This window comes from Bos grunniens, chromosome 4, assembly GCF_055505025.1.
Source record: "Bos grunniens cultivar Pamir isolate PY7600 chromosome 4, Bosgru_T2T1.0, whole genome shotgun sequence".
NCBI classification, from domain to species: domain Eukaryota; kingdom Metazoa; phylum Chordata; class Mammalia; order Artiodactyla; family Bovidae; genus Bos; species Bos grunniens.
The window spans coordinates 72224982-72249849 of record NC_141168.1 but is presented as its reverse complement, the minus strand read 5'-3'; the positions used below and the strand labels follow the sequence as shown (position 1 = coordinate 72249849).

Genomic DNA, 24868 nt, shown 5'->3' with positions numbered 1-24868 from the left:
CATTGGAACAATTTGACATGCACATGCCTGCTGCTTCAGAAGTGAGTTTAAACCACCTGTCACCTACTCTAAGACTTAGAGGAGGCAGCAGCCATGTCATTGTTGTAAACTCTCTCTCAGTATTCAGAGTTTATATTAAATTTCCAAATGTCATTCAACAATTTTGAGAGTCGGACAATGAGAAGTTAATTCATCTGTTTTCTTAAAATAGGACACATTGGAAAATGAAGAAAACTAGCTAGATCTCAAAAACCACATTTCCATCTCTTCTTTGGATTCCGTTAGCTCTTAGCAAACATTACTTATGCTTACATAAACTTAATTGATTCCAGTATGGTGTTCAAAAACTGACTCATTCCTCTTTAGAGACTACAGAAATGTCCACCCTCAATTCCCTAGGAAAGAAATCGAAGTAAAAAGATAGAATAAGAAATAAGATGAAACTTTCTGTGTCAGTTTTCTTTGAGCATACCCTAGGTGTTTGTAACCACTCTACAGTGCTTCAGAGACTGTAAAAGCGGTCTATGTTCTTGTCAAGTGTTTTTCATCTGAGGCAGGGGACTGCCTTGCTTGTGATGATTTTCTCACAGGGACAGGAGAAAGCCATGTAAATTCCAAAACAGTCTGCAGGTCCTTATCCTACTTTGTCACTGTAACAACAGTTAATAGCTTTTTCTTTTCCTTTATCCAGGATGTGTGCGTCAAGGCTTACCTAGCCCTTCGTCATCACACAAACCTACTGATCATTCTGTTCTCCATGATGTTGATGACAGGAATGCCCCAGTTAACCAGCAAAGAAGATATTGAATACATTCGGGATGCCCTAACAGTAGGGAAGAGCGAGGAGGATGCTAAAAAGTATTTTCTGGATCAGATTGAAGTTTGCAGGGACAAAGGATGGACTGTGCAGTTTAACTGGTTCCTACATCTTGTTCTTGGCATCAAACAAGGAGAGAAACATTCAGCCTAATACTTTGGGCTAGAATTAAAAAGCTTTAAGTAAGCACAACAGTCATTGAACTTGATTTAAAATGCCCTAGAACATTATGAAAGCTGCCGCTTAAGAAACATAGTTCTTTTCCTAGCTGAACTCTTCACTGGAGAAATATCGGCCTGATTGTTTGTTTAAGTGCTGTTCAGTTTTAGGTTTATTTGCAGGTTTGTTTGTTTCTCATTTGTCTCAGTGATGTTGGAGAACATTCTAAGTTTAAACAGCCTAATTACCCCCTCACTGTGACTGATGTTTTGACTATCATATTATTGGGTGCTTCCTGAAATTCTTCAGAATCATTGATAACATCTCTTCATCTGGGTTTCCTCTCAATTTTGGTTATCCTTGACTTTCTCAAATTCTTTATGGGGAAAAAAAAAAAAACCACATGCTCATTGTGACCTTTGTCTCATTCCTCTAATGCTTCTAAATATCCCCTCTGTGTCTGCAGATGTTACTAATGTGCCAAAAGCAAGGAAAGCGAGCTCCTCTTTTCAGGGTCTTTTGTCATCAGATTCTATTACCACTGAGACTCACAAACACCAAATGGAAAATTGGAACCTCTGTGCCCTGGCCCTCATCTGCTGCTCTGGTTCCACGATTATGAATTGCAAAATTTGTCTCAACTCTGCCCACAGAGTAAACCTCTCAAGTGCAATTATGATAGCCTGCTTCCTCACAGAAGCAGGAAATAACCAAAGGGACTCATCTGGGCCTTTATATTCCTCCCCCTGAGCCCTCCCCACCTTCCCCCCTGTCTCTCTTCTTCCTCACTTCCAACCTTCTCAAAGTTCTTTATGCAGAGTTGTGAAATTTTCAAGAATACATTTACCCTGGAACTCAACAATTAGTTGAAAAACAATTTCTCCTCTAGGGATACTAGAATTGTAGGTACTTGTAGAGATGTTTGTTGGGGTTTTTGAAAGGTACATTATTAAAGGAGAGAGTCTAGAAAATATGCATGAATTTCCAAATGCCTTAATTTTAAATTTTGGCCTGAGAAGTTTTTTCTTTCTTTTTTAATGGAAGAAGATATTTAATATCTAAAAAGATCTCCAGGTTAGGAAGAACACTACTTGCCCTATGCATCTCACAACTTAAAGGAACTTTATACTCTGACACAGTCTTCAAATTTCCTAAAAATAGTTAAATGTCTTCTTTAAAAACTATTCTCATCTCTTAAACATTTTACTATTTATTGGAAGTGTTAACAGAGAAAGATAATTATTTATAAAATATTTTAGTATTACCTATAGTTATTACTTGACATAGAAATAACTGTTAATGGCGTCTGTGCTTAAGTAATTATGCATGCTAAGTCACTTCAGTCATGTCCAACTCTTTGTGACCCCATGGACTGTATAGCCCACCAGGCTCCTCTGTCCATTGGATTCTCCAGGCAAGAATACTGGAGTGAGTTGCCATGTCCTCCTCCAGGGGGTCTTCCTGACCTAGGGATCAAACCTGCATCTTACATCTCCTGCATTAGCAGGTGGGTTCTTTACCTCTAGCACCACCTGGGAAGCCCTATGTTTAAGTATACTGGGATATAAATAAATATTTAATTTTTAAATGTTCTAAATAGATACATGTTGGACTTTGGTGTACACCAAACTTTTCTTTATGAGTACACAAAAGTCCAGTAGGTCTTAACTCTAGCTGCAAATCAGAATCACCAGGGATACTTTAAAAATACCCTGCCTGAGTGCCCATCTTGGGTTATAATTAGTTTAGGATGAGGCCCAAACATCACTGTTTTTCTAAGTACCTCCAGGAGATTCTAACAAGCAACCAGTGTTCAAAAACACTGGTTCCTTGCCACTGAGCCTTTCCTTGACTCTTAAGGTATCTAGAAAATGCTCCTCTTCCTTGACAATTCATCCTTTTAAAATCACACTTATCTCCCTGTACATAAGACCATACCTGTAATCAAATGTTTATCCCTCTGTGTTAATGGAGGATGGACATTTTATAGTATTTTTAAAGCATCTATTCCCCACCATTCTTTCTCAATAACAGGAAGATTGATGCTTTCTCATTCAGAAGAGGATGTTTCATTAATTTCGTAACCCATAGTCAAGCCCAAACCTTGCACAGATTCCACTTATTTGCTTTGCTGAAGCAATCATCTTGATAGAAGAATTACAGGGGATGTATTTATATTTAGCCCATTGGTGCAGGTGTATACAAACTTGCTCAAGTGAACAAGTCCTTCAGTTATGCTGATTCTATACCTATGCACATCACTTTGAGCTTAATTTTTCCAGGTTCCAATGAAGGTACAGGTTTAATTCTATAGACTTGCAAATAAAAAAAATCACCTTTGTGTGCTTCCTTCATTGTCCCTAATGAATCACATGGCCCATAACTTTTATACCTTTGAAAATGTGCTAGAACATGAGTCATCTTTCTATGGAGCTGGCATCAGGTATATCTGAACAATGGCTTTGGTGCTCAGCTTACATTTAGATCACATCTGTGTGAGTACAGATAACAATGGACCCGATAAAAATGTTGCTTCTGCTCTAATTGAAATACTTCATCTCTATGGCTGTACATTAGGCCTTTAAACACTGATCCAAGGCTTTGGAACTGGGACTATGGCCACTAAAGTAAAGTAAAACATAGAGAATATTCTAGACCTTGTCCTGGCATTTGCCTGGCTTTAGTGATACTGGTGAGAGAAGGGAGACATTTAATAAAATATATCAACTCCTAGAGCAAACTCTTGATTTTGAAAAAGTTAACTTTGTTAGGTAAATCCTTTACAAGAGATCAATTAGTTAAAAAAGAAATGTTTAGATGTTGGAATTCTGCAGCATAATTTGGAGGCTGTTAGTTCTGTATAAATGAAAATTATTTTTTGAAATGAGTCTGAAAAGTAATTTAGAAAGTAAGTTTCTGGAGCAAATTCTGGCCTTTATTTGCTAAGTGAGGCTCCTTTGCCCTGTGAAATAAAATTTCAATTATACTTTACTATATAAAGAAAAAAGAAATTTGGAATTTTAAAGGTCCTGGTGTATTATTTTAAGTTTAATCCAACCAAATAACTCTGGTCACACAATCAAATGGTTTTATTCTAGGTGCTTGTCTGCATTTTATCAAAGATTCATTTTCAGGGCAGATGCTAGGGAACTAAAGCACATACTTTGGCTTAAGTGAATCCAGAGAGCTGGTCCACTCCCTCTCCAGACAGCCCCATCCTCTCGAGTTTGTGTTTCCACTGTAAATTCTTATACGCAAATTTAAATAAAAGAAGGAATCCTATATCTTGTGTTCTCTGCACGCATTTTTTTTTAATGTCTGAAAGTTAAGATAGTCCTAAAACTCAAATACTTTCTTTCAATAAATCTTTACTGAGTGCCCACTACCTATGAGACACTGTGTTAAATATTGGATATGAACAAAGCTGACTGGGTCCCAGTCCTTAAAACATTTATAATTTGTTGGTGATAGCAGACACTTCATGATGGGGGTTGTTGTGGCTTGCGTGTCCCCCCAAAACATATGCTGAGGTCCTAACCCCTGATATCTGTGAATGTGATCTTATTTGGAAATAGGGTCTACACATGTAATCAAGTTAAGATGAGGAGGGCCCTACATTTACCTGGACAAAACTATAATTCAAAAAGACACATGTACTTCTCTGTTCATTGCAGCACTATTCACAACATCCAAGACATGGAAGCAACCTAAACATCTATAGATAGATTAGTAGATAAAAAGATATAGTATATATATGTGATGGAATACTACTCAGTCATAAAAAGAGTGAGATGATGCCATTTGCAGCAATATGGAAGGAACTAGAGATTATCATCTAAGTAAAGTAAGTCCGAAAGAGAAAGATATCACATGATATCACTTATATGTGGAATCTAAAATATGGCTTAAATGAACCTATCTAACAAACAGACTAACAGACATAGAGAATAGACTTACCATTGCCAAGGAGGAGTGGGGAGGGAGAGGGATGGACTGGAAGTTTGGAGTTAGTAGATGTAAACTGTTGTATTTACAATGTGTAAACAAGGTCAGGCTTCAACAGTACATGAACTGTGAACTTCCAGATATTCAAGCTGGATTTAGAAAAGGCAGAGGAACCAGAGATCAAATTGCCAACATCCTCTGGATCATCAAAAAAGCAAGAGAGTTCCAGAAAAACATCTATTTCTGTTTTATTGACTATGCCAAAGCCTTTGGCTGAGTGGATCACAACAAACTGTGGAAAATTCTGAAAGAGATGGGAATACCAGACCACCTGATCTGCCTCTTGAGAAACCTATATGCAGGTCAGGAAGCAACAGTTAGAACTGGACATGGAACAACAGACTGGTCCAAATAGGAAAAGGAGTACATCAAGGCTGTATATTGTCACCCTGCTTATTTAACTTATATTCAGAGTACATCATGAGGAACGCTGGGCTGGATGAAGGACAAGCTGGAATCAAGATTGCCAGGAGAATATCAATAATCTCAGATATGCAGATGACACCACCCTTATGGCAGAAAGCAAAGAAGAACTAAAGAGCCTCTTGATGAAAATGAAAGAGAAGAGTGAAAAAATTGACTTAAAATTCAACATTCAGAAAACTAAGATCATGGCATCTGGTCCCATCACTTCATGGTAAGTAGATGGCAAAACAGTGGAAACAGTGGCAGATTTTATTTTGGGGGGCTCCAAAATCACTGCAGATGGTGACAGCAGCCTTGAAATTAAAAGACACTTACTTCTTGGAAGAAAGGCTATGGCTAACATAGACAGCATAATAAAAAGCAGAGACATTACTTTGTCAACAAAAGTTCATCTAGTCAAGGCTATGGCTTTTCCAGTAGTCATGAATGGATATGATAGTTGGACTATAAAGAAAGCTGAGCGCCAAAGAATTGATGCTTTTAAACTGTGGTGTTGGAGAAAACTGTTGAGAGTTCCTTGGACTGCAAGAAGATCCAACCAGTCCATCCTAAAGGAAATCAGTCCTGAATATTCATTGGAAGGACTGATGCTGAAGCTGAAACTCCAATACTTTGGCTACCTGATGCCAAGAACTGACTCATTTGAAAAGACCCTGATGCTGGGAGAGATCGAAGGCAGGAGGAAAAGGGGACGACAGAGGATGAAAAGGTTGGATGGCATCACCGACTCAATGGACATGAGTTTGAGTGAACTCTGGAGTTGGTGATGGACAGGGAGGCCTAGCGTGCTGCAGTCCATGTGGTTGCAAAGAGTAGGACATGACTGAGTGACTGAACTGAACTGAAACGATGTCCTAATGTATAGCACAGATAACTATATTCAATATCCTGAGATAAACCATAATGGAAAGGAATTTACAAAAGAATGTAAAATTTTTTAAATAAAAAGATGAAGTGGGCCCTAATCCATCATCTACTTAACAGAAGAGGAGGAAGAATGCCTTGTGAAGGAACTAGAGATTACAAGGATATATCTACAAGCCAAGGAATTCCTGGGGCTACCAGAGACTAGAACAGGAAAGGAAGGATTCTCCCCTGGAACCTTCCAAGGGAGTATGGCCCTGCCAACACCTTGGTTTCAGCTTTATAGGCTCCAGAACTGAGAGCGAATACACTTTTATTGCTTTATGCCACCCAGTTTGTGATGTTTTGTTATGCCATCCCTAGGAAACTGATACAGTATCAATAATGAAAAATTCTGTGGGGTTTAGGGGGCTAGGAGGATCACAGAATTTAGGTAACTATATCTATTTATATTTTCTGCTGTTACCAAAGAGATTGAATTGTGAGCAAAATATATGACAATGTGCTTATATTATTAATGCATTTTAAAAGCTCTAATAATTCACTAAGTAAAAGATAAGTATCTCATTAGAAAACATCTAATTCATACACAAAAAAATGCATTGTGGCTATTAAGCACATCACAGCAGAGTCCACATTACTACTGATTAAACAAATGCAAATTAAAACCTAAGTTCCTTTTCACCATCCAATAAACAAATATTGGTAATGCCCAGAATTAGTGGTAATTTGAGAGAAAGAGCACTCTATTACATTGTTGAAAGCAGAGCAAGTTGGTAAATTCATATATGGTATTTTGTCAAAATTAAGAACATGAAGAAGGAATCTATTCCCTAGCCCAGCAAGTCCACATTCAAGAACTTATCTTTCAGAAATTCCTGGACAAGAACAAAATGACTTTGGATAAAAACAGTTACCAGCATTTTTTGTAATAACAAAAAATTGAAAACAACTGAAAATTCCCTCTCAGTAGCAGACTGGTAAAATCACATCCTTACAATGGACTGTTATGAACCCTTGAAAAGGTAGATCAAAGTCTATTGATAACCAGGTAGATCTATGACCTGCTGAGGAATGAACGTGGTAATAAGACAGTGTTTCTTTAGTTATATTTAAGTTAAAGTGTAGGTTTGTGTATGCCTTGAAGACTGGGGGATATACTCATACCAAACCATTAGTAGTGACTCTATTTTTTACCTTGCAGTCATTTTTTTCTCTTGGATCTTGGGGAATTTGAGTTTCTATTAGTTGGATTTCTTAACTAGGCAAAAAAATTAAGTCATTCATTTTGTGAGGGAAAATGCAGTCTGCATGATAATCTTATCCTATAGCTTACCATAGAGCCTCATTAAAAGCTAAGAAAATTTTGTTTTTCAGAGGGAAAACAATCATGTGAAGTCAATAATTATCAAGCACTGGCATCAGCGTTGTTGTTGAAACCTCTTGGCATGAAGAAGACCCTGTCAAAGCCTTCTGCCTTACCTGACCCTGCCTGATTGTTATCTGCTCTATGCTAAGACAGCCCCATCCATCTCCTAAAATGTCAATGCTTTGAGAGAGAGGCCTCCAGGGATGCTCTCTTTAATCATTAAGTGATGTCTTGTGCGACTGAGCTCTCAGCTCTGCAAACCTGTACAGCCAGTGCAGCCATGCTGAACTCTCTAGCTCACGGTTAAGGCTCCCCTCAGAGGTGCAAACTGCCTCATTTTCACTTCTCATGAATGTCAGATTTTTTTCTACACATTTGCTTATTCAGTTCAGTTCAGTCACTCAGTCGTGTCCGACTCTTTGCGACCCCATGAATTGCAACATACCAGGCCTCCCTGTCCATCACCAACTCCCAGAGTTCAATCGAACTCACGTCCATCAAGTCGGTAATGCCATCCAGCCATCTCATCCTCTGTCGTCCCCTTTTCCTCCTGCCCCCAATCCCTCCCAGCATCAGAGTCTTTTCCAATGAGTCAACTCTTCGCAAGAGGTGGCCAAAGTACTGGAGTTTCAGCTTTAGCATCTAATAAGCATTTGCTTATTAGTGTGGCTTAAATCTCACTGCCTACTGCTTTGGTAAGAATTTTCCTTTCTGGGAGCTGAGCTCTGAGTCTGGGTTCATCATGCGCATTTTTCTCTGACTTGGAGGATGTAATGGAGATGTAAACAGACCTACTAAGGAACATAAAATCCCTTTGCAGCATCTCAGCAGCACTTCTCTCTGTCCTCCCAGCAAATGGCCAGTCATCAAAGTTTTATACTCAGAGAATCAAACTCAGAATTCTTTTGATGACACTCAGAGAGTTAAAATGGGTGCCTAGTGTCTGCAAATGCACCCACCACTACCCCTATCATTTCCAGCCCCAAGCAAGGTTTGTGGCTGAACAGCATCTCCCATCATCAGTCATATGACTCCAACTATCAGGGACCAGTCTGGCCTCCAACACAGCAGCTTGCATTTGCGTCATCACCAAGCACCTGTGCTACAAAACAACTGGTCTGTGACTACAGAGGCCGTCCGTCGGGGAAACCTCATGCCCACAAACCACTGCCAAACCCCTGACCTTTCTCCAACTCATGGTTCTGGAAACCAGAGAAGACCATTATTCATTTTGGAAGCACCTCCTTGCTGAGAAAATCACTGTTCATGGTGACAGAGCACATTCTCCAGGTTTCACTGGGTAGATGGTTTTGACTCCTTTAATCTATGCAGATTGAGAGGAGTCTGAGATGAGAGATCCTGGCAGAAGTGCTGGACCATAAGCCAGCATTTTGGCGATAATCTCTGTGGGAGTCTGAACCAGATGCTGCAGCAGCAATTTGGATTAGGTGGGGCAGTAAAGAGAGCAGTTAAGTGACTTTGGTATTAGATCATTCCACATTCAAGCAATGATTGTCTCCTGACAAAACTATCCAATCTCTAAATTTCAACCCTCTCCTCTGGAAACTGAGAGGACAGTAGTCCCTCATTTGCAGATTTGACTGTGCAGATTAAATGAAATAATGAAAATGAAGCATTTAAGTAGAATGTCTGGCTCTATATTATTGCTTTGTTCAATAAACAGAAGCTGTCATTTCTCTTCCTTTTCAATGGAAGCTGAAGAATCTTGAGAAATATAAATGAAAAGTTCAATGGCATCATCCTTGGACTGTGACCCTTCAGAGTATTTTCAATGATGGAAATCTTAACAACTTTCTAAGTATGGTGTCTTCCAGAAAGGATTTCAAAGGAGAAATCATAGAAATAGAAAATATTTCTATTTTATGCCAACATCAGATACCAAAGAAATCTAAATAGCATCTTTCTCTGATGAGTTATTCCAATCAATACAAATTAGTCCCTGGGTTTTTTCAGGCCTAAGGCAAGTCAGATAAACTAGAATCAATTGACAAGGCTACTCATTTCTATTTATATTTTCCCATCAGCTTTATTAAAAATTTACATAAAATAAAATTCATCAATTTAAATGTGCAAATTGATGAGTTTTGACAAATGTATGTATCTATGTATCAACCACCACAATCAAAATATCAAACAGTTTCATCATTCAAAAATTTCCTCTCATGGCTCTTTGTAGTCAATACCCTTCCACAGAAATTCTTCCTATGACTACAGTTTTGTCTTTTCTAGAAATTCATATAAATAGAAACATAATATGTGGTCTTTTGTGCCTGGCTTCTTTCACATGGCATAATGCTTTTGAGATTCATCTGTATTGACTAGTAAAATATAATTTAGAAAGGCTCACTTTCTGGACAGATTTGCTGCAGTTCACTCTAGAACCAAAAAAATCTCTCCCTGCAAACCAGCTTTTCTCCTGTTAGTTAAGCAGGTAACTAAGCAGGGCTACTTCTCAGTTCTCCTCTGGTATGGTTGTCTAGTTAAACCTCCAACATATTTGAGATCCAATTAAATTGCACTTAAGGTTATGATTGACTCAGCTTTGGTTAGGCGTCCACCACAAGGCCAAGCAGTTATGACCAGGGAGGCACAGTCACATGGTGAAAACATGGCTACAAGGATTCACCGCTACTACACTGGAAACAAGGGCAGGGTAACGGGCTAAGTTTCTGAAAGAGTTTGACCTTGAATGAAGATATGTAGGTATAGAAACATTTTGGTCAAGTTTTCTGATTTTCTTGCTTGAATATTTCTTTGAATATTAAAAAATATATGTAAAGAGATGCTATTGTATTAAAATATTGTACATAGCCTAATATAGAATCTAACTGGTAGGACACAACTGCTGAATGCAAACATCACTGTGGATCTGTCATTAGTAACTATCACAATAACATGGAACAGAGGCAATTCAACCAAGCCAAGTTAGTCTTCTTTACCTTTCACCCCACAAATGAACCCAGGTCATTTACTTCTCACCAGCTAAGTATGCACTGACATTTAGTGCAGGAAATATAAAAAATTATTTCTGGCTATGTGGGTGTGTTTCATGCAAACACTTTTTTTCAGCAGTTTCTGACTTCAAATAAGAACTCCAGACACTAGAAGGCACGTTCAGTTCTTAATATATTAAAGAAAAAAGGATAGAAGTTATATCATTAACCTGAAAACCTTTTCTAAAGAAACTTGCACCTGCACATTCTCAAGAAACAGGTGTCACAGCCTGAGAATTCTCCCCTGTCCCCCACCCCCTGAGGCCATATATTAAAGGGTCAAGTCCAGGCTTCTCAGCTGTAGTTCCAGGAGCAGTGATTGGTCTTGCTTATTTTGCTTAAGGTTATTGTAGTATCAAGGGGCTTCCCAGGTGGCCCAGACAGGAAAGAATCTTCCTGAAATGCAAGAGACCCAGTTTTGATCCCTGGGTCAGGAAGATCCCCTGCAGAAGGAAATGGCTACCCACCCCAGTATTCTTGCCTGGAGAATCCCATGGACAGAGGAGCCCGGAAGGGTATAGTCCATGGGGTCGCTAAGAGTCAGACATGACTGAGCGACTTCCCTTTCACTTTTCACTTTCATGCATTGGAGAAGGAAATGGCAACCCACTCCAGTGTTCTTGCTTGGAGAATCCCAGGGACAGCGGAGCCTGGTGGGCTGCCATCTATGGGGTCGCACAGAGTCGGACACGACTGAAGCGACTTAGCAGCAGCAGCAGCAGAGTGACTAACACTCACTCACCATAGTATTAAGTCTTTCTTTACCAGTTGGCTCTATAAGAAAAGTTTTCCCAGGTAGCTTTTGGCATCTTCTGAAGCATTTGCAAGTTCTGACTTACTGAAAGGAAGTAGAAGTCCTGTAGTATGCATCAGAATGGGTGGTGGGGATTCCTCCTCTTCCTCAAGCTAGCTCATGGATTATGATTAGCTATTTGAATCTGAATTCTCAATCCTCTCATGTTCAGGTTAGAATAAAAATGACTTGGAAAAGAGCCATGCATATTTGGTATCAGTTCTATAACTTTCTTCAATAGCTATGACCTTATAGAGTTCTTGGGTAAACTTACAAAAACAAACCCAACCTATCAGATTTTACATAATTTCAGGAAATTATTGAGACCTTGGTTCCCAAAGTGCCACAGGATCAAGATTGAGAATGAGTCTCACTTGGCTCAAAGGAATATATTACAAAACATGAGGTTTATATAAGTAACTCCTTCTCCCGCTGCAACACTTCACAATTCTCTTCCTGTTTCCTCCCTCTCCCATGTTCATAATAATAAGGTTTTTTATCTAGGAGAAATTAGCCTGCCTCTCCAAACTTTGCCTCTAATTCAGGGACGTTTATCTTGAGAGGTCCACGTTATTTCTTTTTTGGGAACTCTTGACATTTTAAGGCATCAGTTCAATATCTTGGTTTTAAGGTCCATGTTTAAGGACTTCCCTGGTGGCTCAGATGGTAAAGCGTCTGCCTACAATGCGGGACACCTGGGTTCAATCCTTGGGTCGGGAAGATCTCCTGGGGAAGGAAATGGCAACCCACTCCGGTACTCTTGCCTGGAGAATCCCATGGACGGAGGAGCCTGGTAGGCTGCTGTCCATGGGGTCACTAAGAGTCAAGACACGACTGAGTGACTTCACTTTCACTTTTCACTTTCATGCATTGGAGAAGGAAATGGCAACCCACTCCAGTGTTCTTGCCTGGAGAATCCCAGGGACGGGGGAGCCTGGTGGGCTGCCGTCTATGGGGTCGCACAGAGTTGGACACGACTGAAGTGACTTAGCATTAGCATTACAACAGATCCCTTACTATCCCTTACTTGGAAGGCCTCCAAGACAATAGCCCTGTTTCCACTTGAAGTCATCCTTACCACTTAGGATGCCATGAAGCCAAGGCTGAAAGCATCCAACTTACTTTCAAGATAATGTCCTTGTTCTTTCAATGTGATTATCAAACATGTATGTGTCAGGAACCATGGGCAATCTTTGAAATTCAGAATTGACAACAGACAATTGCTTCAGAGACAGAGTAATTAAGTCTCCTGTCTATATCTTTTCCTGGCTCAAACTTTTAGGGGAAAAAAATCACATTGCCTAATTAATCCTGATAAAATAGTATTCAGGGAAAACTTTCATGTATCAACTTAGCTTTTTAAATTTTCTAAAACCCAAGAGTTCAAGTTCTTCAAATGTTTATTACTGATGAATGACCGTTATCTTTCCTGTCTCTTGCTCTTCTTAGAAGGAAAATGGAGCAAGCAACCCAAATTAACATAGGATTTGTATAAGCAAAAACTACCACTACTCTCCTGCAAAATTCAGTAAAGGCTCATCATTTTTCTAGTGGCTCTGCCCTTTAAACTCAATCCTCTGTTTCTGCAAATCACAAGTGAAATATGCTGTTGATTCAAAACTAAAAGCTGTGCTCCCTTTTCCTCAAATTTCCTGGAACTCTCTTAAAATTTTATGTTTATCTTGGTAAAATATGTAGGGCATGTTTTGAATTCTTGGAATATTTTGTCTTCACCAAGTATGTCAATTGACTTAAGTCAATAGTTTGAAGTTACGCAGTGGAATATAGAAACTGCAGAACACAATAAAAGATTTCAGAATAATTGGACTAAATAATCAAAGGACTGATATTGTGACAACTAGAATTACTAGGATCTAAATGTATTCAGATTTTCAAAAAACTCATTTCAAACTTTCATGAGACAAGTGCAAAATACACCATGAGGAAAACGTGTAGATCTAACATCCAGGAGTTCAACTACTGATGGGCAACTGTCAAGGTCCATCCATGGTATGCATTAACTGATTATTTTGTAGGAAACCACGTTTGAACCCAAGCTTTAAGGCTCATGTAGAGTTGAGGCATTTAGCTCATCTAAATTAGCATTTAGTGAGCTGTTAGGACCCATTGAATCCATATCTCTATAATCCTTTTGGGTATCCATCAAAAGCATACACAAATAATGTAGCATCACATGCTTTGCATGTTTGCTAGTGGTCTGTGTTATGCTTTTACAGTTGGAAAGTCCACTTATTCACTTGTGCATCAAAAATTAGTATGAGTTAGTCACTGGGAATTCTGTAGTGAACAAATACAGGGAAAGTCCCTGTTCTCATGGATTTAAATCATATGGATAGATAGATAGAAAGCAAACAAATGAGATAATTACAGACTAATCTGTGATTTAAAAAATAAGCTAGGTAATGTGTTACTAAGTAAATGCAGGAGGACAACCATGCATAAATGGGTCAGGAAGGGCCTTCTCAGAAATTAACATCTGAGCCAAGACTTGAAGGAAGAGAATTAGGGTGCCAGCCCCTAATTATTAGCTTCTACTGGAGAAAACTAAGTACCTATAGAAATAGATGATGCTATTTACCTATTCCAGGGGTACTTGAGTATCAAAAGCCATCTTGTGGAGAGAACAAGATGGCAGAGGAGTAGGTGGATGTGGAGTACACCTCTCTTCATGGATACAGAAGTGCATGCAGAACACCAGCTGAGAGTGGACAGGAATATCTGACTAGCAGAAAACATGCAAAACTCGGTAGGATGAAGGAACCAGGAGGTAAAACAGGAGTGTTAGTAGGACTAGACCTGCCCTCGGCGGGTGGGGGAACTGAAGCAGGGGTCTGATCCCCACATCAGGGCAATTGTCTGAGTCAGAGGAGAAACATTTAAGGTTGAGAAGGAAACAGCTGATCTGTGACAGCCTAAATGGAATGAGAATCAGACAGTCCTTGCCACAGCCATACATACCCCAGACAGGGACATAGATACCCTAGAAGACACAGAGGCTGGGAACTGGAGTTTAGGAATTGTGGGGCAATCCCAGGGCAAGGGCTGCTGTTGACTGCTGAGAGACAGATCCAGGGGATGTGAGGGAGGAGATTGTGGTGGGAAATGCCTGTGGAGGAAAGCCGGGCAGCAGTGGAAGCAAGGGTATACTGCTGAGTCATGCATAGGGGGTGACGCCATCACCATAGCCTCTCTCCCCCAATAGGCCAGCATTGGCAGCTGAACAATAGAGAGGCTGGCCCATCAAATGCCTGAAGCACTGAACTACAGAGTAGGACCCCACCCAGGGTGCCCCTTTAAGTGCCTAACTTGCCGATCTACAGAGTAGGACTCCAGCCAGGCACCCCCCACCATGTGCCTGACACAGGGAACAATAAATAGAAAAGGACCCCAGGCAAGGGAGCCCTCTGAGTGCCTGAACCGGTGGAGTTACAGACAAAGACTGGCCAAAGAGGCCTTCTGATCACCAGCTACAAAAGGCTAGAAAAAAAGACGCTGATAGGGCCATAATTCCTGCACAGAGGCAGTCCGTGTCCCTGCACACTTGGCACTGTCAGGGTCCCCACAAGCCAAGCAGCTGTGCCATCTTCACACTCAACTCTCACTGGGGCAGAGCTCCCACAGGCAGAAAAAAGTCTTGAGTCTAGGCGTGCAGGATCACTTTGGTAGTGTTTGACTCTTTGTAGGCTGTGGCCTGCCAGGCTTCTCTGTCAGGGAGCGGGGTTCTTCAGGCAAGAATACTGGAGCGTATTGGCCAATACTGGTTGCCACACCCTTCTAGAGCACTATATTTCCTGCTGCCCTAGTTGCCAACTCCCCTGGTACCTGGTGCTGCCAGAACCCCTGCAACCCAAGCAGCTGCACCACCTGCACATCTGGCCCTCACAGGGGCAAACCCAAGTCCTCCAGGGCAGCCTCAGGAACAAACCCCAGTGGATGACCCACATGCAGAGGTGGAAATAAAACCACAGTTGAAACCCAGGGGCAGTTGACTAAGGAATAAGACCCAGAACTTTTCCACCAGCTGTACGAGCTGCAGATTAAATCCACACGATCAACTAGGCAGACTCTGGGGTCTATGGAATATATAAAAGATCACTGAAAGCTTCCACAAAAGAAAACCCACTAGTTCTGGTAGCTGTGGACACCGGAGGCAAGAAAACAGAGGAGTAGGAACAGATTACAGGTCCAGAGATCAGCACAATATTGGAGGGCATCCTAGGGAGGTGAGGTGGACTGTGACTCCCTGCAAGGGAAAGAACCTGACAGCAGTGACTCAAGAAAAACATTTATTATTCTTATGTTTTGACTTGTTCTGTAGATTCTGTTAGATTTCTTTTTCTTTTTTTCCCCCTTTTCCTCCCCTCTCTGTTGTAGTTGTTGATTTTATTGGCACTATGAAATGAAATCCAATTAAGCTTCTGAGCTTTTTTTTTTCCTCAGTCATATTTTTTTGTTGTTGTTATAAACCTCTGCCTCTATGTTGGGCTTTTGCAGTTCTGAGGAGTTTTCCCTTTTTTTTCTTTTCTCTTTTATAATTTTAATTTTTAATGTTTTAAACCTATTATTCTTTGTTTGCTTTTCCTACTATTCTTTTCCTCTTGCAGTTAATTTTTAATGTATATAAATATTTTTATCTACCTCTATCAAACCTTCCATATCCATTCTTTCTTTTTTTTCTTTCCTTTCCTCTCAACATATTTGTTTTATTTTCTTTGCTTTATTCCCCACTTGGCACCTTGCTTTAGTTTTGTTTTCCAGTTTATGCTTTAGTTGGTTTTGTTCTTAACTGGTAAATATAATTATGATTTTGTTTGTTCACCAGATCTATTGTACTTTATTCTGTTTGTTTTGACTTTGCTCATGGGTGTATATGTATATGTGTATATTCCATTATTTTAATTATTATTTTCCTGATTTTGCAACTGCCATTTGTCTGAGATTAATCTTTGGTTTCTTGTTTTTGGATATTTGTTTTAATCTCACTTAATGCCATAACAAACTACCTGCAGAATCTTTGCTCCTGACTAGAGATCAATCCCTGAGCCGTTAGAGTGGGAACACTGACTCCAAGACCCTAGACTACCACAGAACTAACCCTAGGGAGTTTAGAATAGTGAGAACTCACACAAAGGTAACCACTGGAATACAAGATCTGGCATCACCCAACCACCACTAGCACCCTGTGCAGGACACCTCATCTAAACAATAAACAATACAAATAACAAATAAATAACAAAAAATATAAAACAAATAAACAAAACAAAAATACAAGCCCAATCATCAGCAGACAGGATTACCACTTCACTCAGCCTTGTCCATCAGAGGACAAACAAATAAACAAACACTCAGCACAAATCTCACCCTATAGTAAGCTTACACAAACCACTGGACCAACCTTAGGAGGGCAGAACCAGAACGAAGAAAGAATTCAACCTTGAAGCCTGGGAAAAAGGAGACCTCAAACACAATAAGCTAAAAAAAAAAAAATAACGAAAAGGCAGAAAAATACTACACAAATGAAGGAACAAACTAGAAACACAGGAGTCCAAATAAATTGAGGAAATAGGCAAACTATCTGAAAAAGAATTCAGAATAATGGTAGTAAAAATGATCAAAAACCTTGAAAACAAAATGAAGAAAATGCAAGAATCAATTACAAAGACCTAGAAGAATTAAAGAATAAACATACAGAGACAGACAACACAATTGCTGCAATTAAAAATACTCTAGAAGGAATCAATAGCAGAATATCTGAAACAGAAGAATGAATCAGTGAGATGGAAGATAAAATGGTGCAAATAATTTCTGAAGAGCAGAATAAAGTAAAAAGAATGAAAAGAACTGAGGATAGCCTCAGAGAACATCTGGGACAATATAAACACACCAACATTCAAATTATAGGTGTCCCAGAAGAAGAAGAGAAAAAGAAAGTTTATGAGAAATTTTTTGAAGAGATTATAGTTGAAAATTTCCCCAACATGGAAAAGGAAATAGTCAATCAAGTCCAAGAGGCACAAAGAGTCCCATACAGGATAAACCCAAGGAGAAACACCCAAGACACATCTAAGCAAACTAACAAAGACTAAACACAATGAAAGAATATTAAAAGCAGCAAGAGAGAAGCAACAAGTAACATACAAGGGAAACTCCATACACTTAACAGCTGATCTTTCAGCAGAAACTGCAGACCAGAAGGGAATGGCAGAATATATTTAAAGTACTGAAAGGGAAAAATCTACAACCAAGATTACTGTACCTGGCAAGGATCTCATTCAAAATTGATGCAGAAATCAAAAGCTTTTCAGAAAACGAAAAGTTAAGAGAATTCAGAACTACCAAACCAGCTTCACAACAAATGTTAAAGGGACTTATATAGTCAAAATATCAGATCAGATCAGATCAGTTGCTCAGTAGTGTCCGACTCTTTGCAACCCCATGAATCACAGCATGCCAGGCCTCCCTGTCCATCACCAACTCCCGGAGTTCACTCAGATTCATGTCCATCGAGTTGGTGATGCCATCCAGCCATCTCATCCTCTGTCGTCCCCTTTTCCTCTTGCCCCGAATCCCTCCCAGCATCAGAGTCTTTTTCAATGAGTCAACTCTTCGCATGAGGTGGCCAAAGTATTGGAGTTTCAGCTTTAGTATCATTCCTTCCAAAGAAATCCCAGGGCTGATCTCCTTCAGAATGGACTGGTTGGATCTCCTTGCAGTCCAAAGGACTCTCAAGAGTCTTCTCCAACACCACAGTTCAAAAGCATCAATTCTTCGGCGCTCAGCTTTCTTCACAGTCCAACTCTCACATCCATACATGACCACAGGAAAAACCATAGCCTTGACTAGATGGACCTTTGTTGGCAAAGTAATGTCTCTGCTTTTGAATATGCTATCTAGGTTGGCCATAACTTTCCTTCCAAGGAGTAAACGTCTTTTAATTTCATGGCTGCAGTCACCATCTGCAGTGATTTTGGAGCCCAGAAAAATAAAGTCTGACACTGTTTCTACTGTTTCCCTATCTACTTCCCATGAAGTGGTGGGACCGTATGCCATGATCCAATCAGTCCATACTAAAGGAAATCAGCCCTGAATATTCATTGGAAGGACTGATGCTGACGCTGAAACTCCAATACTTTGGCCACCTGATGCGAAGAACTGACTCATTTGAAAAGACCCTGATGTTGGGAAAGATTGAAGGTGGAGGAGAAGGGATGACAGAGGATGAAATGGCGGATGGCATCACCAATTTGATGGACATGAGTTTGAGTGAACTCTGGAGTTGGTGATGGACAAGGAGGCCTGGTGTGCTGTGATTCATGGGATCGCAAAAGTCAGACACGACTGAGCAACTGAACAGAACTGAACTGGAATTCCATCATGTCCACTAGCTTTGTTCATCGTGATGCTTCCTACAGCCCACTTGACTTTGCATTCCAGGATGTCTGGCTCTATGTGAGTGATGACACTATCGTGATTATCTGGGTCATGAAGATCTTTCTTGTACATTTCTTCTGTGTATTCTTGTCACCTCTTCTTAATATCTTCTGCTTCTGTTAGCTCCCTACCATTTCTGTCCTTTATTAAGCCCATCTTTTCATGAAATGTTCTTTTGGTATCTCTAATTTTCTTGAAGAGATCTCTAGTCTTTCCCATTCTGTTGTTTTCCTCTATTTCTTTGCATTTATCACTGAGGAAGGCATTCTTATCTCTCTTTGCTATTCTTTGGAACTCTGCATTCAGATGGGTTTATCTTTCCTTTTCTCCTTTGCCTTTTAATTCTCTTCTTTTCACAGCTATTTGTAAGGCCTCCTCAGACAACCACTTTGCCTTTTTGCATTTCTTTTTCTTGGGGATGGTCTTGATCCCTGTCTCCTGTACAATGTCATTAATCTCTGTCCATAGTTCTTCAGGCACTCTGTCTATCAGATCTAATCCTTTGAAACTATTTGTCACTTCCACTGTATATGGGATTTGATTTAGGTCATACCTGAATCATCTGGTCCCATCATTTCATGGGAAATAGATGGGGAAACAGTGAAAACAGTGTCAGACTTTATTTTTCTGGGCTCCAAAATCACTGCAGATGGTGACTGCAGCCATGAAATTAAAAGACGCTTACTCCTTGGAAGGAAAGTTATGACCAACCTAGATACCACGTTCAAAAGCAGAGATATTACTTTGCCAACAAAGGTCCATCTAGTCAAGGCTATGGTTTTTCCTGTGGTCATGTATAGATGTGAGAGTTGGACTGTGAAGAAAGCTGAGCGCCGAAGAATCGATGCTTTTGAACTGCGGTGTTGGAGAAGACTCTTGAGAGTCCCTTGGACTGCAAGGAGATCCAACCAGTCCATTCTAAAGGAGATCAGTCCTGGGTGTTCTTTGGAAGGAATGATGATAAAGCTGAAACTCCAATACTTTGGCCACCTCATGCGAAGAGGTGACTCATTGGAAAAGACTCTGATGCTGGGAGGGATTGGGGGCAGGAGGAAAAGGGGACGACAGAGGATGAGATGGCTGGATGGCATCACTGACTCGATGGACATGAGTCTGAGTGAACTCCAGGAGTTGGTGATGGACAGGGAGGCCTGGCGTGCTGTGATTCATGGGGTCGCAAAGAGTCGGACACGACTGAACAACTGAACTGAACTGAACTGATACCTGAATGGCCTAGTGGTTTACCCTACTTTCTTCTATTTAAGTCTGAATTTGGCAATAAGGAGTTCATGATCTGAGCCACAGTCAGCTTTGCCTTGTTTTTGCTTACTGTATAGAGCTTCTCCATCTTTGGCTACAAAGAATATAATCAATCTGATTTTGCTGTTAACCATCTGGTAATGTCCATGTATAGAGTCTTCTCCTGTGTTTTTGGAAGAGGGTGTTTGCTATACTGGTGCATATTCTTGGCAAAACTGTATTAGCCTTTGCCTGCTTCATTCTGTACTCCAAGGCCAAATATGCCTGTTACTCCTATTATTTCTTGACTTCCTATTTTTGCATTTCAGTCCCCTATAATGAAAAGGACATCTTATTTGGGTGTTAGTTTTAGAAGGTCTTGTAGGTCTTCACAGACCCATTCAACTTCAGCTTCTTCAGCATTACTGGTCGGGGCATAGACTTGGATTATTGTGATATTGAATGGTTTGCCTTGTAAATGAAGATATCATTCTGTCGTTTTTGAGACTGCATCCAAGTACTACATTTGAGACCCTTTTGTTGTCTATGATGGCTATTCCATTTCTTCTAAGGGATTCTTGACCACAGTAGTAGATATAATGGTCATCTGAGTTAAATTCACCCATTCCAGTCCATTTTCATTTGATGATTCCTAAAATGTCAATGTTCACTCATGCCATCTCCTGTTTGACCACTTCCCATTTGCTCTGATTCATGGACCTAACATTCCAGGTTCCTATCCAGTATTGCTCATTATAGCATCAGACGTACTTCCATCCCCTGTCACATTCACAACTGGGTGGTGTTACTGCTTTGGCTCCATCTCTTTATTCTTTCTGCAGTTATTTCTCCACTGATCTCCAGTAGCATATTGGGCACCTACTGACCTGGGGAGTTCAACTTTCAGTATCCTATCATTTTGCCTTTTCATACTGTTCATGCTGTGAAAGTGCTGCACTCAATATGCCAGCAAATTTGGAAAACTCAGCAGTGGCCACAGGACTGGAAAAGGTCAGTTTTCATTCCAATCCCAAAGACAGGCAATGCCAAAGAATGCTCAAACTACTGCACAACTGCACTCATCTCACACGCTAGTAAAGTAATGCTCAAAATTCTCCAAGTCAGGCTTCAGCAATACATAAACCGTGAACTTCCAGATGTTCAAGCTGGTTTTAGAAAAGGCAAAGGAACCAGAGATCAAATTGCCAACATCCGCTGGATCATCAAAAAAGCAAGAGAGTTCCAGAAAAATATGTATTTCTGCTTTATTGACTATGCCAAAGTCTTTGACTGTGTGGACCACAATAAACTGTGGAAAATTCTGAAAGACATGGGCATACCAGACCACCTGACCTGCCTCTTGAGAAACCTACATGCAGGTCAGGAAGCAACAGTTAGAACTGGACATGGAAAAACAGACTGGTTCCAAATAGGAAAAGGAGTACATCAAGGCTGTATATTGTCACCCTGCTTATTTAACTTCTATGCAGAGTACATCATGAGGAACACTGGACTGGTAGAAGCACAAGCTGGAATCAAGATTGCCAGGAGAAATATCAATAACCTCAGATATGCAGATGACACCACCCTTATGGCAGAAAGTGAAGAGGAACTAAAAAGCCCCTTGATGAGAGTGAAAGAGGAGAGTGAAAAAGTTAGCTTAAAGCTCAACATTCAGAAAACGAAGATCATGGCATCTGGTCCCATCACTTCTTGGGAAATAGATGGGGAAACAGTGGAAACAGTGTCAGACTTTATTTCTTGGGGCTTCCAAATCACTGCAGATGGTGACTGCAGCCATGAAATTAAAAGACACTTCCTCCTTGGAAGAAAAGTTATGACCAATCTAGAGAGCATATTGAAAAGCAGAGACATTACTTTGCCAACAAAGGTCCATCTAGTCAAGGCTATGGTTTTTCCAGTGGTCATGTATGGATGTGAGAGTTGGACTGTGAAGAAGGCTGAGTGCCGAAGAATTGATGCTTTTGAACTGCGGTGTTGGAGAAGACTCTGGAGAGTCCCTTGGACTGCAAGGAGATCCAACCAGTCCATATTAAAGGAGATCAGTCCTGGGTGTTCTTTGGAAGGAATGATGTTAAAGCTGAAACTCAGTACTTGGCCACCTCATGCAAAGAGTTGACTCATTGGAAAAGACTCTGATGCTGGGAGGGACTGGGGGCAGGAGGAGAAGGGGACAACAGAGGATGAGATGGCTGGATGGCATCACCAACTCGATGAGTTTGAGTGAACTCTGGGAGATGGTAATGGGCAGGGAAGCCTGGTGTGCTGCAATTCATTGAGTCGCAAAGAGTTGGACATGACTGAGTGACTGAACTGAACTGAACTGAAACTATCATGGAGGTAAGGAAGACAATGGCAACCTCATTCAAAATGTCCCAAGCATGCACTGCTACACTCACTGCTACTGGAGTGGCTGTGAGGAGATACCTCATGTTTGTGGGCAGAGAAGCCCCAGGAAGATGGTAGGTGCTGGAGCAGCAGCTGTGCGGTGCTGCAGCAACTTTGAGGATATACCCCACATCCAAGGTCAAAGGAGAAGCCCCAGCAAGAGGGTAGTAGGGGCAAAATCACATTTAGAATCAAACCTCATAGCTGCCATAGACATTCCAAGGGCTCAAACAAACCTTGTGCACACCAGGATCCAAAGACTGAGACAGAACTGTGTTTGAGTGTCTCCTGCAGAGTTACAGGTCAGCAGTAGCCTGCCACAGGGGCAGGGGCTTTGGGTACAGCTGACCTGGGTTATGGCATAAGCCCTCTTGGAGGAGGTTGCCATTAACACCACCATAGAGCTGTGAGAATTCACACAGGACTGGGGAAACAGCCTCTTGGAGAGCACAAACAGAACCTTGTGTGCACCAGGACCCAGGAGAAAAGAGCAGTGACCCCACAAGAGACTGACCCAGACTTGCCTGTGAACATCCAGGAGTCTCCAGTGGAGGCATTGGTCGGTGGTGGGCTGTTGCAGGGTTGGGGGCACTGAGTGTAGCAGTGCATCTATGGTATGTTTTGAAGGAGTTGCCATTATCTTCTTTACCTCCACCACAGTTTGGCCCCAGGTAAATAAAAGAAATCAAAGGATATCTAAATAAATGGAGAAGCATTCATGTTTGTGGATCAGAAAATAACATTGTTAAGTTGGTAATATTCCCCAAACTGATCTACAAGACAATGTTCAGGAAAATCCCAACTGGCTCTGTTGTAGTAATTGATGAGCTGGTTCTAATATGGAAAGGCAAGGGTCCATAATAACTAAAGCAATTTCAAAAAAGAAAAACAAAGTTGGAGCACTCAACATTTCTCAATTTCAAAACTTAACTACAAAGCAGAAATAAATGAAAATGAAATGAAGGAGACAATAGTAAAGGTCAATAAAAGTAAAAGCTGATTTTTTGAGAAGATAAACAAAATTGACAACCAATGGCCAGACTCATTAAGAAAAAAAGGGAGGAGACTCAAATCAGTAAAATTAGAAATTAAAATGGAGAAGCTATAACAGAGAACACAGTAATACAAAGGTTCATAAGAGACTACTACAAGCAATAATATGCTGACAAAATGAAAAACTTGGAAGAAATGGACAAATCCTTAGAAAAGTATAACTTTCCAAAACTGAACCAGGAAGAAATAGAAAATATGAACAAACCAATCACAAGCACAGAAATCGAAACTGTAATAAAAAAAATCTTCCAACAAACAAAAGTCCAGGGCCAGATGGCTTCACAGAAGAATTCTACCAAAAATTAGGGGAAGAGCTAACACCTATATTGCTCAAACTCTCCCAGAAAATATTAATAGCAGAGGAAGGAAAACGCCTGAACTCATTCTACAAGGTTACCATTACCCTGATACCAAAACCAGACAAAGATGCCACAACAAAAGAAAATTACAGGCCAATATCATTGACGAACATAGATGCAAAAATACTCAACAAAATTCTGGCAAATAGAATCCAACAACACATAAAAAGAATCACACATCAAGTAGGCTTTATCCCAAAGATGGAAGGATTCTTCAATATAAACAAATAAATCAATGTGATACACCGTACTAACAAATTGAAAGATAAAAACTATATGATCATCTCAGTAGATACAGAGGAAGCTTTCAACAAAATTCAGCACTCATTTATGATAAAAATTCTCCAAAAAGGGTATGGAAGGAGCATACCCTGACATAATAAAGGCCATATATGACAGTTCCACAGCAAACACTACAGTCAATGGAGAAAAACATGGACAAACCTACCTAAATAGACAAAAGACCTATATGCTCAAAACTCTAAGACACTGATGGAAAAAATCTAAGATGACACAGAAAGATGGAGAAATATTCCATGTTCTTGAATTGGAATAATCAATATTGTGAAAATAACTACACTATCCAAAGCAATCTACAGATTCAATGCAATCCCTATCAAAATACCAATGGCAATTTTCATAGAACAAGAACAATTTCACAATTTTTATGGAAACACAAAAGACCTCAAATAGCCAAAGCAATCTTGAGAAAGAATAATGGAGCTGGAGGACTCAACCTTCCTGACTTCACACTATACTACAAAGCCACAGTCATCAAGACAGTAAGGTACTAGCACAGAAACAGAAACAGAAACCAATGGAACAAAATAGAAAGACCAGGGATAAACAGATGCCTCTAAGGGCATTTTATTTTTGACAGAGGAGCCAAGAACATACAGTGGAGAAAAG

The 24868-nt window shown here is 40.2% G+C and overlaps 1 protein-coding gene across 7 annotated transcripts in view; it reads left to right on the top strand.

Moving 5' to 3' along the window:
- PIK3CG (phosphatidylinositol-4,5-bisphosphate 3-kinase catalytic subunit gamma) overlaps positions 1 to 7820 on the top strand; it is a 39502-nt gene extending 31682 nt beyond the window's left edge. For 5 of the 7 annotated variants that reach the window (XM_086396893.1, XM_086396890.1, XM_086396892.1 and 2 more), the window contains one exon: positions 692 to 4258. In XM_086396893.1, coding sequence (XP_086253019.1) covers positions 692 to 970 — 279 coding nt within the window. In that variant the 3' untranslated portion in view covers positions 971 to 4258. Of the gene's footprint in view, positions 1 to 691; positions 4259 to 7648 lie in introns of those variants that run through there. The other 2 variants (XR_015162666.1, XM_086396896.1) reach the window with 2 other exon arrangements.
- Positions 7821 to 24868: the final 17048 nt, after the last annotated feature.